Source organism: Xiphophorus maculatus, chromosome 9, assembly GCF_002775205.1.
Source record: "Xiphophorus maculatus strain JP 163 A chromosome 9, X_maculatus-5.0-male, whole genome shotgun sequence".
Lineage (NCBI taxonomy): Eukaryota > Metazoa > Chordata > Actinopteri > Cyprinodontiformes > Poeciliidae > Xiphophorus > Xiphophorus maculatus.
Genome location: NC_036451.1, coordinates 31,302,387 through 31,315,524, shown reverse-complemented (window position 1 = coordinate 31,315,524; position 13,138 = coordinate 31,302,387). Strand labels below are relative to the sequence as shown.

At 49.7% G+C, this 13,138-nt stretch overlaps 1 protein-coding gene across 3 annotated transcripts in view; it reads right to left on the bottom strand.

Annotated features, from left to right (window-relative positions):
• The window catches only part of LOC102233367 (FRAS1-related extracellular matrix protein 1-like), a 47,224-nt gene extending 38,430 nt beyond the window's left edge, over window positions 1-8,794 (bottom strand). For 2 of the 3 annotated variants that reach the window (XM_023338930.1, XM_023338932.1), the window contains exons 1-8: window positions 8,614-8,794; window positions 6,578-6,889; window positions 6,413-6,507; window positions 6,003-6,262; window positions 5,720-5,919; window positions 5,138-5,461; window positions 4,939-5,047; window positions 4,736-4,867 (exon numbers count right to left, since the gene is read on the bottom strand). In XM_023338930.1, coding sequence (XP_023194698.1) covers window positions 4,736-4,867; window positions 4,939-5,047; window positions 5,138-5,461; window positions 5,720-5,919; window positions 6,003-6,262; window positions 6,413-6,507; window positions 6,578-6,802 — 1,345 coding nt within the window. In that variant the 5' untranslated portion in view covers window positions 6,803-6,889; window positions 8,614-8,794. The remainder of the gene's footprint in view (window positions 1-4,735; window positions 4,868-4,938; window positions 5,048-5,137; window positions 5,462-5,719; window positions 5,920-6,002; window positions 6,263-6,412; window positions 6,508-6,577; window positions 6,890-8,613) is intronic. The other variant, XM_023338931.1, reaches the window with a different exon arrangement.
• Between the last annotated feature and the right edge of the window lie 4,344 nt (window positions 8,795-13,138).

Below are 13,138 nucleotides of genomic sequence, written 5' to 3'. Positions count from 1 at the left end.
TTACCGGCTTACCACCCTCTAAAGGTATGACCACTATTCTGACCATTGTTGACCGTTTTTCTAAAGCCTGCCATTTCATCCCACTCCGTAAGTTACCCACGGCCTTTCAAACTGCTCAACTATTAATCAAACACGTGTTTCGCCTGCATGGCATCCCGCAGGAGATCTTATCAGACCGAGGTCCTCAGTTCATTTCCCAAGTTTGGAAGAATTTTTGTTCTGCATTACATGCTAAGGTTTCTCTCACCTCTGGTTTTCACCCCCAGACTAATGGCCAAACTGAAAGACGCAACCAAGACCTCGAGACTACACTCCGCTGTTTCACCTCCTCGAATCCTTCAGATTGGTGTCGGTTCATCCCATGGGTCGAGTACGCCCTTAATAGTCATATCTCTGCCGCAACTGGTCTGTCCCCATTTGAAGCTTCCCTAGGTTATCAACCCCCGCTACTTCCATCCGATGAAGGGAACATTTCTGTCACCTCTGTTCGTCACCACATCCGCCGGTGCCAGAACATTTGGAAAACAGTCATCCGCAATCTCAACAATACTGCTGAACAAAATAAACGCCAGGCTGATCGTAGAAGGGTTCCTGCTCCCAGCTACGCTCCCGGACAGAAGGTTTGGTTGTCGTCCCGTGATATTCCCCTGAAGTCCATGTCCAAGAAGCTGTCTCCCCGTTTTATTGGTCCATTCAAAATTGAATCTGTTATTAATCCCTCCGCTGTTCGCCTCCGTCTGCCAGCCTCCCTCCGAGTTCATCCTACTTTCCACGTTTCTCAGATAAAGCCCGTCCAGACCTGCATGCTCTGCCCTCCTTCCGAGCCCCCTCCTCCCCCCCGAGACGTTGATGGCCATCCTGCCTACTCTGTCCGCCGGATCGTGGACTCCCGTCGACGAGGTCGTGGTTGGCAATACCTTGTCGATTGGGAGGGCTACGGTCCGGAGGATCGCTCCTGGGTCCCTGGCTCTTTTATTTTAGATCCTTCCCTCATCACGGACTACCGCTCGTCGCTTCCCTCCTCTTCGTCTCGGCCGCCAGGTGGCGACCGTTGAGGGGGGGGTACTGTTGTGTTCCGGGGTTCTTTGTTTTCCTTGTGGGAGTCTGTTTGCTGCTTCTCACCATCTAGCCACCAGATAGCGCCAGACTCACCTCTCTCCGGAGTGGTGTGTCATCCTCCTGCGCACCTGAGATCAATCTGCTCGTCAGGCAAGGTGTACAAGAGGAGCTGACTGCCAGTACTTCGATGCCTGAGTGTTAGCCAGTAACGGTCCTCCTGGATTTCCTGGTTGGCAGTCACGCCGTCCCTCCGTCACCACTGCATGAGCCTACCTGTCCGTCCTCTGTTCCACTTCCTCGTTGCCTTCTGGACTTCTGTGGCTGAGCTCTGGACTATCTGGATCCACAAAGTGACCAAGTCCCCGGACACTTCAGCAAACCCCTCCTAAACTCCGAACCTCCGTCTAACAATGAGCCGAGCGTTTCTGTGAGCCCGCTTCTCCCCTGGACGAGACCCGTCGCTTCACTATTTTTTCCAGTTTGTGTTCGCAATAAACTCACTTAATTATATACGTGTCTCCTGTGTTGTGTTCTGCATGTGGGCTAGATATATTGAACCCATCATGACACTAGTAACTGACCATTTTTGAACTTTTCATGTTTTTGACAAACAAAATGATGCTGTTCATACATATTAAAATGTACAGGAATAACTTATGCATTAAAACGTAGCATGTCTACTTTAAGGAACTATTACTGTCATTGCTACAGGTCTTACTGTTTTCTGTCAAACTCCTCTGGAGTAAAGACACGTCACACCTTCTCCTAGTCCTTCAGTGTATTTCTCTGTTGTGCTCTGTTTCTGTTTGTCTGTCAGCATTCTGCTTGTCTACCTTTCTCTATATGTTTTACTGGTTTTACTGTCTTCAAAGGTCTTCTGTAAACCTTAATTTTAGCAAATCATATCTCAACATTTTCTGCTTTTGTGCTAATTTTTCCCCCTATGTTCCACTTTTCAACTTTTTCAACCATTTCAGGTTTTATACTCATTTCTGCCTCTGCTAATCTGTGCAGAGGCACACTATCCCTATCATGGCTAAATTGGCTAAATTTCACTCTTTTGCAAAAGATTTCTACCATGTATGACTGCAGCTTTCTTCTGCTTTTTTATCTAATTCTTATGTTTTGTTCTGCTTTTTCTTGCATTTCTGTAGCAATCATTCTGCAGATATGCATTCTCACGGCTGTTTCGCTAGGAACAGCAATTATTCTAGTTATTATTACTATCACTACCAATACAAATGCTACTATAAATACCATTATTATTACTTAGAGTAATAGTACTATTACTACTATCATTTTTATTATTATTGCTTCCAGAAACTGCATCTGCAGTTTCTGGTTTTCATTTGATTTCTGCTTTTCTTGTAACTGCTCTATAAAAGCTTGAAGCTGATTGGTCAGTTTTTATCACAGTTAGAGTCCAGTGTGAATGTTCTGAAGAATCCGACATTGGGTTCACCTCTTTGAGGAACAATGTTTGACCCTCCTGGCCCCTAGCTGACCTCCGGAGTCAGCTAGCCTCCTGCGGTGGCAATAAAAAGTATTCAGCCCCTTGGATGTTTTTACCCAGAATGCCCTGCGCTGTAGTCCACTTCCTGCTTTTGGAGCGGTCTCTGGTCCACTTGCCGTTCACACATGCATTCAAAGCAAACCAGGGATCACTTCAACTGAACCCAGACCGAGGTTTGGAGGACCAGAGGTCAGAGGTCGACTAGCGTTCACACCTCACCAACCGAACCGGAGTTTCTAGGCAACAGACTGGAGTCGGATCGAAGCGGACCGAACAGGAGTGAACGATCCTGCCACAGCAGCCAGGAATCCTGATGAACCAGTGATTGGACCTTCCAGAACCAGAACCAGGCAACTACAACACTCAGCTGATCTCTGTCCAGTCGTGGGACGACCAGCGCCAGTTGGCTGGACCTCTGCTGAGTTAGGTCAGTCCCTGTTAAGGGCGTGAATATTTATGCAACCACTTTTTTAATGTTAAATATTTTTTTCATTATTTGGTAGAAATTAGTTTCCATTTCGACATTAAACTGAGCCGTTGTCATTTTTAAAAATGAAAAGCCAAATTTTGTTGATCCTGATTAGTTTATGAAATAAGGCAGTCAGAGGGGTGAACCCGTTTTACAGACACATCTGCAGCAGTTGATAAGTTCTGCTGAGGTGCTGCTGCAGTGAAACCCGTTTGGGTCGGCTCTCCGTCTCCTGCTGCTCTCAACATGAGAAACTTGTTTGTCCTACATGAAGGAAGCGTCTCCATCTGTCAGACGCCACCGGCCAACATGGACCGCTTCCAGTCACAACTCCACACTTTGATTCAATTACTGTCCCGGCGCCGCCCAACTGGACCGCGCCTTTCAGTTGGCGCCTGAAGGCACGCGAGTGCAGAGCCGGGCCAACGCGTGGCGTCCTTCCCGAGGACGGGGACTTCCTGCCGAGGTCGGGGACTTCCTGCCGTCCTCTGCCAGGCGGACAGAAGGCCAAGGTCAGCAGACAGCTTGGGGGACGCGCCGGCCCGGACCTCGTTAGCGAGAGGACCGGGGGGAACCGGGCCGCCGTCCGGGACCGGGTCCACCAGACACAGACTGCTCAGTAATTGGGCCCAAAGGTGGTTCTGGGCAGCCGGCCCAATCCTGCAGAGACGGGCCGCAGAGACCGCGAGGCGGGCAGCCGGCCATTTGACTGGAGGCGCCGACTGGACCGCCTGGCAGCCGGGCCGGACCGGTGATCTGTGGGTTGGTCTGCTCCTCAGAGACCCAACATCTCCTGCTGCTTTCTTCTGCAGCTCCAGCAGAACCGTCCGGGTTCTACATCCCAATCTGGCCAGACTTTGTTTCATCTCCGGCCTCCAGCAGAACGACGACCCACACCGACTGGACCAGAACCAGAACCGGTTCTGTGTATGTGGGCTGACAGCTCTCCTCCTCCTCTCCCTCAGCAGCATACGTCTCGTCTCCGTGCATGTGTTTCCTAATCAGGTGTAAAATCCGCCAAGGCCACTTTGCCCACGGCGACCTCTGACCCCACCCCCCGCCGCCGTTCGGATGGAGCGGCAGATTGGAGGCACTGATGGCTTTCATGGCGCCATGAACATGGAGCAGATGCACCTCATGCACACACACACACACACACACACACACACACACACACACACACACACACACACACACACACACACACACACACACACACACACACACACACACACGTTTGCGTGTCTTTGTGGGGACTCCCATTGACTTCCATTCATTTCTAACCAAAACCCATTTCACACTGTAGTCCTGAATCTGACCCCGGCTGGTTAAAACGAACATCAGTTCACTTCACTGCATCAGTTTTCAAACCTGTGACCCAGCGTGACCTTTGACCTCTCCTGACACAGAGACCCCAATTTAAGCCCGTCAGATTCTGATGGAGCTTAATCTGACCAGAATATCCGGGTTGGTGCGTTTTCCAGTTATGTCCATGTAAATGTGCCTGCTGAGACGTTAAAGGAGTTCTGGTTCTGATGTCTGGAGGTGTAAATGGACCCGCTGGATTGAGATCAGACTATGATTCTGGGTCGGAACGTTTTACATTCAAACTTCACATCTAGAAGGAAAAGCATAATAATAATGGGGGAGGAGCTCTTCCCAGGTATCTGTCTAATTGACCTCTGACCCCTCACCTCTGACGCTGAGGCGCCCGTGCGCCGGTCCATCCACAGCCACCAGGTGAACGGCGTTGATGTTGTCCTTGTCCACGACCTGCAGCTCCTCCCAGGTGATTGGTCGGGACTGACCCTCCAGCAGGTCCAGACCTGAGGCGTTCAATGGCCGTCAGAAATCTTAGCCTGTGTTTATCGATGCTGGCAGTAAAAAGCAAATGTACCCATGTTCCAGGAGACTCTAGGTGCGTTTGTTTCTGACATCCTGATGGACAGGTGGACCAGGATGGACGAGCTGCTCGTAAAGAAACAGTCTATTGCCTGGAACTCCACCTGAAGAGGACGCAGAGGTGTGAACCGGTTCTACTGGGTCAGAACCAGAGCCCTGTTAACTGACCAGTGCTGTCTGGATCTGGACGGTACCTGCAGGCTCCGGCGGAGGCTCTGGCTGCTGTTGGGGGGCTGGTAGGCCACCTTCATGTCATGCAGGTCCAACCAGGTGAAGGACCCGACCGGCCTGGTGTGGTCCTCCAGGTGTGTGATGAAGCCCTCTGCAGGGGGCGCCGTGACGTTAAACACCAGCCGGTCCTGCGGTGTGTCGGGGTCGGTGGCGTCCAGCGTGGCGGTGCTGAGCGGGGTGAGGATAAACTGGTCCACCTCCAAGACGGAAGAGGCCACGAAGCCGGGCTTGGGGGGCTGGTTCTGCACTGCGCCTTGGATCAGAACCGGCAGCCACAGCGCCTGTGACTGAGAGAAGCAGAAGAAGATGCCATGTTAAAATGAACATGACATCCAGAAGCATGTGGATGGAAATCGGCATGATGCATAGATGGGATTGTGATGGGAACACACGTGGTGCTGTGTCAGGTATTGGTGAGAGTGATGGAAGAATGTTTAGATCCATTAGCTGGGTAGGCAGTGCCAATAAACGCGCCATCACCATCCGACCAGGAACACACCACACCACCGCCATGTTTCCCTCCGAACCGCTTCTTTCTGCCGTACCTCCAGCAGCTTCCGAGTTGCCTTCTCCCTCAGCTCCACCCGGATTGGGATGTAGTCTGTGTCAGGGGACGGAGGACTGAGGTGTTGGTACCTCAGACCGGAGCTCAGGAAGTTCTGGCAGCTGGTTTTAAGGAACTGGACCTCAGTGGTGTGGTGGAGACACAGTTTGTTTCCAGGACAAACTTCCTCCACCTGCCGGCCTGGAGGAGAGGAGATGGTTCTGTTGGGCTCAGATGAAAACCAGATGAAGGTCATAGCTCAGGTCTGATCAGGTGTTCTGAACCTCTCCGGAGACCTGAGTTGTCCCGGTTGACCAGCCGGCCGATTGTTGGGAACTTGGTTTCTGCGGTCATCAGCCTGACGGTGCAGACCAGGTCCTCTTGGGTCCTGATGTTCAGCACGGTGCTGTTGAGGGCGTTGGACAATCCAAAGAACCGAGGAACCACCAGAGGACTGCCGCCCAACTCCACCACACTGGACCCTCCATCCACCACCTTGACCCTGAGCACCACTGTCTCCACCTGCATGTGCGAAGCTGTGAACCTGAGGAAGAAAACCTTACAGTCTGGGTTCTGGTACCACAAACAGAGAAAAAGCAAGGTGGTCCAATAAGACCAGAGCAAGTTCTGGTTCCAGAAACATTGGGAAATTCTGGTTCTGTTGGGTGTGGCCCGTCTCAGTGTGTGTTCCTACCGATACACTCGGAGCAGCACTGAGTCCTCGTCCAGCAAAGGACTCCCATTGTGAACGTATCTGACCTCATCCTTCAGGAAACTGCAGTCAAACATCTGTGGAGCAAAAACCCAGTAAGTTCACAGGCCCAGTCCCAGTCACCTGACCTGCTACAGTCACTCTCACCTGTGGAGTCAACTTCCCCACCCATTGGGTCACTGGCTCGTTCAGTACCACCTCAACCTTGCAGTCGGAGCTTGGATCCACTTGGATCTCCAGGTCCAACTCAGTGATGGACACCGAGCGACCTCGGAGGACCTGCACACCAGGGTTCACCTTCACCATGAAGAGGGAGCTGCTAGCCGACACCAGGAGGAGCAACAGGACTGGAACCGCTCCGACGGAGGCCATGATGGGTCCCTGAACGTCTTATTTACCGGTTTAGCTAAGGAACTTCAGAGCTTCATGGCCGCCACTGTCAGCGAGTCTGTCTGCAGCCTGGAGGAAAACAGGAGGAAACATCTCAGTTCTGACTCATTCACAAACTCCATGACTCGGAGGAAACACCAGTCAAGGAATGGGACAAGAGGAACAACTGAGGGAAAGCAAGTCACGGCTACAGCTGTTGGACAGAAGTCTGACCTGGATGTTCAACACAGTTGCATGTTTTAGCTAAATCCAGCCTGACCTTTGACCTGTGAGTCACATGGATCCTAAGTTGGTTCTCTATAACAGGCAGATCCCCGAGGCTCTGATAGGAATGTCTGACCCAGCAGGCAAGTTAATTCAGATCAGCTTTACAGAAATATTCCCAAGAACATCTGATACCAACCCTTGTCATCAATCAATCAATCAATCAAATGTTATTTGTATAGCACATTTCAGCAGCAAGACATTTCAAAGTGCTTTACATCATTACAAACACAGAATCACAAAGCAACATAGAATCAATCATTAAGTCAAGTTCCACCAATAAATTTGTAATTGATTACATTTCAAATACAATCCTAAACAGGTGGGTTTTTAGTTTAGATTTAAAAGAAGTCAGTGTTTCAGCTGTTTTACAGTTTTCTGGAAGTTTGTTCCACATTTGTGGTGCATAGATGCTGAAAGCTGCTTCTCCTCGTTTGGTTCTGGTTCTGGGGATGCAGAGCAGAACCAGAACCAGAACCTGAGAGGTCTGGAAGGTTGATACAACAACAGCAGATCTTTAATGTATTGTGGTGCTAAGCCGTTCAGTGATTTATAAACTAACAACAGTATTTTAAAGTCTATTCTTTGAGCTACAGGGAGCCAGTGGAGGGACTTTAAAACTGGTGTTATGTGCTCTATCTTCCTGGTTTTAGTGAGAACGCCAGCAGCAGCATCTGGATCAGCTGCAGCTGTTTGATTGATTTGTTGGACAGACCTGTGAAGACGCTGTTGCAATAATCAATACGACTGAAGATGAACGCATGGATGAGTTTCTCTAGATCTGGCTGAGACATTAGTCCTTTAATCCTGGAAATGTTCTTCAGGTGATAGAAGGCCGACTTTGTAACTGTCTTTATGTGGCTCTGGAGGTTCAGGTCAGAGTCCATCACTACTCCCAGGTTTCGGGCTGATCGCTGGTTTTTAGTTGTAATAACTGAAGCTGTATGACAGCCATAAATCAGAGATGATCCCAGCCCCATCATGGTACCATGATCCCATCATGGTACCATGATGGGATCATGGTACCATGATGGGATCATGGTACCATGACCCCATCATGGTACCATGATCCCATCATGGTACCATGATCCCATCATGGTACCACCTCTGACCAACAGCCTGGCTGCAGGGACTGTAGAACTGATCTCAGCTGGAGTCCTTCTAGATCTTCTGAACATCTTGGCTCCTTGGGCTGAAGAACTGAACCGGGATCAGGTGTTGGTCCCTGTGCAGGTTTACGTCTGCTTTAATCACGGATGTTCTGCTGCCGTTAAATCAGACTGTCTTTTTGTTCTTCTCTTCACAGTAATGCTGCGTTCAGTCATCTGTGCTCAGGGAGTTAACCTTTTACCTCCTGAGAGCATGTTTAGATAATCTAGCTGTTCTGAGGTCAGTTTGCAGCTGAATCCTGCAGTGAAACGTTCCTTGGTGATTTCCAGATCAACTAGCGAAGCTGACAGACTCAGTCTGACGGTTTCAGATTCAAAGAACCAGGAGAAGATCAAGTTTGAGAAAAAAGCTAAACAAACCTGAAGCTGCTGCTATTGTTCACCTCCGTCTCTTCAGAATGAAGCACAGATCTTCAGCAGCTCCACGGCTCGCGGCGACCTCCACACATCTGGTTTCAGCACACCGAGGCAGAGAAAGGAGAGCCGTGGCTGAGAGAGAGAGGAAGGGGGGGCAGGAAGTTCAGGGTTTCACAGCCTCGTCTCTCCGTCCGCCTGGGAGGCGAACTAATGACTCGGGTCCCTCAGAGGGACGAGTCCTGACTTGCACTGAGACATTCGCCCTCATCTGGCAGCTGAACTACTACCAGAAAACTGCTGCAGCAAATACACTGGCAGGGGCAGATCTAGAAAAATATCTATGTGGTGGCAAGAGGGGGGGCAAGGATTTTTTTAGAGGTGACAGCATATGCCTATATATATATATAGGTATATTTTTATATATATATATATATATATATATATATATATATATATATATATATATATATATATATATATATATATATATATATATATATATATATACAGCAAAAACACCAAACAGAACATCCAGTCTGTTACATTATGCTGTCAGGCTTGATGTCTATATTGTGATTATTAATATATTTTGGCCTGAACACAGCGGCGGTTGATTAGCTGATTTAAACTCCTGCTCTACTGAGCAGGTTGTCAATCAATCAATCAAATGTTATTTGTATAGCACATTTCAGCAGCAAGGCATTTCAAAGTGCTTTACATCATATCAAACACAGAAACACAAAGCAATATAGAATCAATAATCAAAACACGACATTAAGTCAAGTTCCATCAATAAATTTGTAATTGATTACATTTCCAATACAATCCTAAACAGGTGGGTTTTTAGTCTAGATTTAAAAGAAGTCAGTGTTTCAGCTGTTTTACAGTTTTCTGGAAGTTTGTTCCAAATTTGTCCTGTTTTGGTGCCAAAGAAACCAAAACACAGCGAACTGCGCAGCATGTTAAGGTTATCAGAGTCAGTAGCAGCTAGCAAGTTAGCCTAGCATAACTAGCTTACTGCTCACTTTTTCAATAAATCAAAACTTTTTCCTCACCTGTTATATGTGAAACCCTTGAACCTTGTTATCTATGGCTGTCATACGGTTGAATTAGCCGCTAAATATTGCGTCCTTTTTTTAGATTCTTTGCGTGATTGTGGTATTTTCCTGACCACCGATATTTCTGACCCAATGAACAGCGATGGCGCAGGATGAGTCACTAATATCCAGTCCAGGAATATTTCCATCCATCCATATATATCAATGCTGCTGCCTCGCGCTTCCCGCTACTCAGCAGTAGGTCACATTGTGTTGCATTCAATGTTGTCGGAAAAAAGCGATTCATGTGCTTAATGTCTGATTTACCATAACTATTTATTGAATTCATTGTCACCAGCTGGGGTGGCAACAGGGGTAGCAAGGCCCTCAGTCACCCCTGTAGATCCGCCCCTGTACACTGGACCAGAAAAGTACTGCAGCAAATATAGAAAATGAAAAAATAGACTCTAGGAAATATCCAGACTCCAGAGGAAATAAAAACAGAATAAGAAATAAAAATGTCTGAAACTAGAGTTCAGTTCCAGGAAATACCCCATCCCAGAATCAGTAATCGAACCGTGTTCAGAAAATGAGTGGACTCCAGAGAATAGACAGCACCAGCTGATCTGGGTGCCTAATCTCCATGCCACCAGCTTTAGGTTCCATTTCAACTGCCAGGGTTCTGAAAGGACCAAGAACCGGACCTCTCCTTGTTCAAGGTCCGGTTTTTCTCCAGTCCAGTACTGGAATGTGAAACCAAACATGGAGACGTTTGGATTTCCCCTTCGACCGTCTTTTCTGGTCTGTTGTTCTCATCAGGAGACAGAATGCTCTCCCAGCGCGCTGCGGCCCGGTTTCTGACCCAGTTAATGGAAGAACCAGCAGCAGGAAGCTGTAAATCCATCCGGATCGTGTTCTGACTCCATTTAATGATGCGTTCCTGTTCAGTCAGAAGAAGCTGCTTCAGAGCAGCTGAACAGAACCAGAACCGCCTCTTAACAGCGGACTGAGCCAGGTTACCGGGCCTGGTCTCCTACAGAACCCCAGCTGGCTCTGGTCCAGAGGTCAGCCGGTTCATCACCTCCCAGTTTGACCAGTTCAGTCTGAAACTCTGAGGCTGCAGACCAGTCAACTGGGCTTTCACTGAAGCGGGTTTGAAAACTTTAATATTTCACCAATCTTTATTTAGTATTAAATAAATCGCAGCATGGTGCGTGTTTGGTACCGTTTGGGCCCCCAGAACCCCGGCCCCCGTTCTCTCTGCGGTCCTGGATGGAACCTGGAGCCCGGTTGTCTGTCAGACGGATTTACGCTGATCGGATCTTGGCTGCCAGGAACAGCGCCGCTGCCTGATCCGTTCTGACTGCTACCCTTTTGCCGTGGTGACTTCAGAGCTCGCCACGGCGTTTGGCCCCCTGCCCACCGCTCTGGGGCCCCGGGGCCCCTGTCAGCCTGACGTTGTGACTCCTCTGCTGTTTGAAATTAATTTTCTTCCTCACTGACCCAGAATGAAGTCCTGGAAGCGGCGGCGGGATGTTCTGCTACTTTGTTGATGCTCAGTTTGGGAAGTTCTGGCTGCCGAATCTGCAGGATCCCAACAGAACCGTCCGCCCCAGCTGGAGGGCCCGTCCCCCCCCCCCAGAGGGCCCGTTTCCAGGTGAGCAGCCTCCAGTCGGACCGCAGGGGTTCCGTGTTGGCAGCGGAACCCGCACAGCGGGTTGCTGCCAACTTCATGGCTCGGATTCAGCCGGATGGCACCGGCCCACGGAGCGCTGCCGATCCGGAGAGTCCAGCTCTTCATCACTGGGGAAACATCATCATCATTTGGCTGTGAGGAAACAATCAGAACCAGAACCAATAATTCAGTCCAGGTGGAAATGATCCGAAAGGTCCGGATCAGTCATGGTTCTGATCCGGACCCTCTGCTGTTTGGTTCTGGGGAAATTTCATCCCATTTCCTGCATTCATATTCTGACCCAAACTAGTTCCCAGGTGGTTCTGTTGGAGCCCAATCTGCCTGATTCCAGGTAAATCAGAAGGTCAGTACCAGACTAAGGGTCGGAACCCGTCCAATGAAGTTCTGGGCTGTAATCTGACCCGGTTCTGTTGGAACCAGTAGCTCTGTGAACTGATGTCCTCTCAGGCCATTACACCCATTCAGCTCCCATACTGGTGACCTGTGGAGGTTCCCATTGGGAAGCTGTCGGTTCTGATCCGTCACCTCCACTGACTGACGGACTGACTGCCCAACACCGCCGCCCCCCAGGAATGATGGGAGAACTGGGCGGCCTGCAGGACAGCCAGCAGTCTGAGGCTGGACTAAAGCAGTGGGGGATCAGCTCCTGAGGAGGAGGACTGGTGTGTGTGTGTGGGGGGCGGTCTGGGTCTGCTCCCCCCCCAGCCCCCCACCGCCAGCAATGAGGAAAGAGGAGCTCATCCTCAGATTATGCAAATGAAGTTTTGTTTTGATGCAGAATGAGCCGGACTGGCTGCTAATGTCTCTGGAGTCGTGAAAGGGCGAGACTTCCTGGGAGAAATACCAGGAGGGGGTGGGGGGTCCGGTTAGAGGGGGGGTCCGGTTAGAGGGGGGGTCCGGTTAGAGGGGGGGTCCGGGTAATGAGCGGGGCTGGGGAGGGGAGCTGCTCCCCCAGCGTTATACATTATCATATTTCCACGTAATTAGTTGGGTTTTCCACATGAAATGAGGAAGCGGCTTGACGGTGCGTTCACTGCCGCGGGAAAAGCCCACTCCGCCTTTTCTGCTGCTCAACCACGGAGACGACCTTTGACCTTTGCATTCACTTCATCAACCACAGCCATCAGGCTGGAGACTGCATGGATCTGATCAGTGGACAGGTCAGATCGACAGGAACCTCCAGGGATCCTGAGGGATTTGGAAGGTCATGAAAGGTCACAAGGAGTTTTGAGGAATTCTGAAGAGTTGTGAGGGATCCCTGGTTTTTTTTAGAGATCCTAAAAGATCCTGAAGGGGTCATGACAAGTTGTGAGCGATCCTCAAGAGTCTTAGGGATGTGAAGGGTCCTAATTGGTCTTGAGGGGTTCTGAGGGCCTCCAGCAGTGTCTGATCACAGGAAGGGAAGAGCAGAAGAATCAAATATAAACATGAAGCCTCCTGCAGCAGAGTTCAGATCTCCAGACGGGTAAACTACTCAGAACCTTTCCCAAACTTTCTGGGCTCATCAGAACCAGATGAACGTTCATTTCTGCTGCGTCCAAGGGAAACAGAGACTATGTTGACAGGAAGAAAGGAAATAACTCCAGATGAGTGAAACCCAGGAGTCTTGGTTCTGGAGGGTCCAGATTATTTCATCTATCCTGATCTGCTTTCCGGACTCCGATCCAGTTTGCCGTCCGTCTGCGAGCTGCTCTGCGACTACGGAGATCCAAGCAAAACCTGAACCAGGAAGAATTTCTTTTCCAGAACCAGAACAGTCAGCTGGTTTCTGCAGTACCAAGCAGGGATTGGTGGA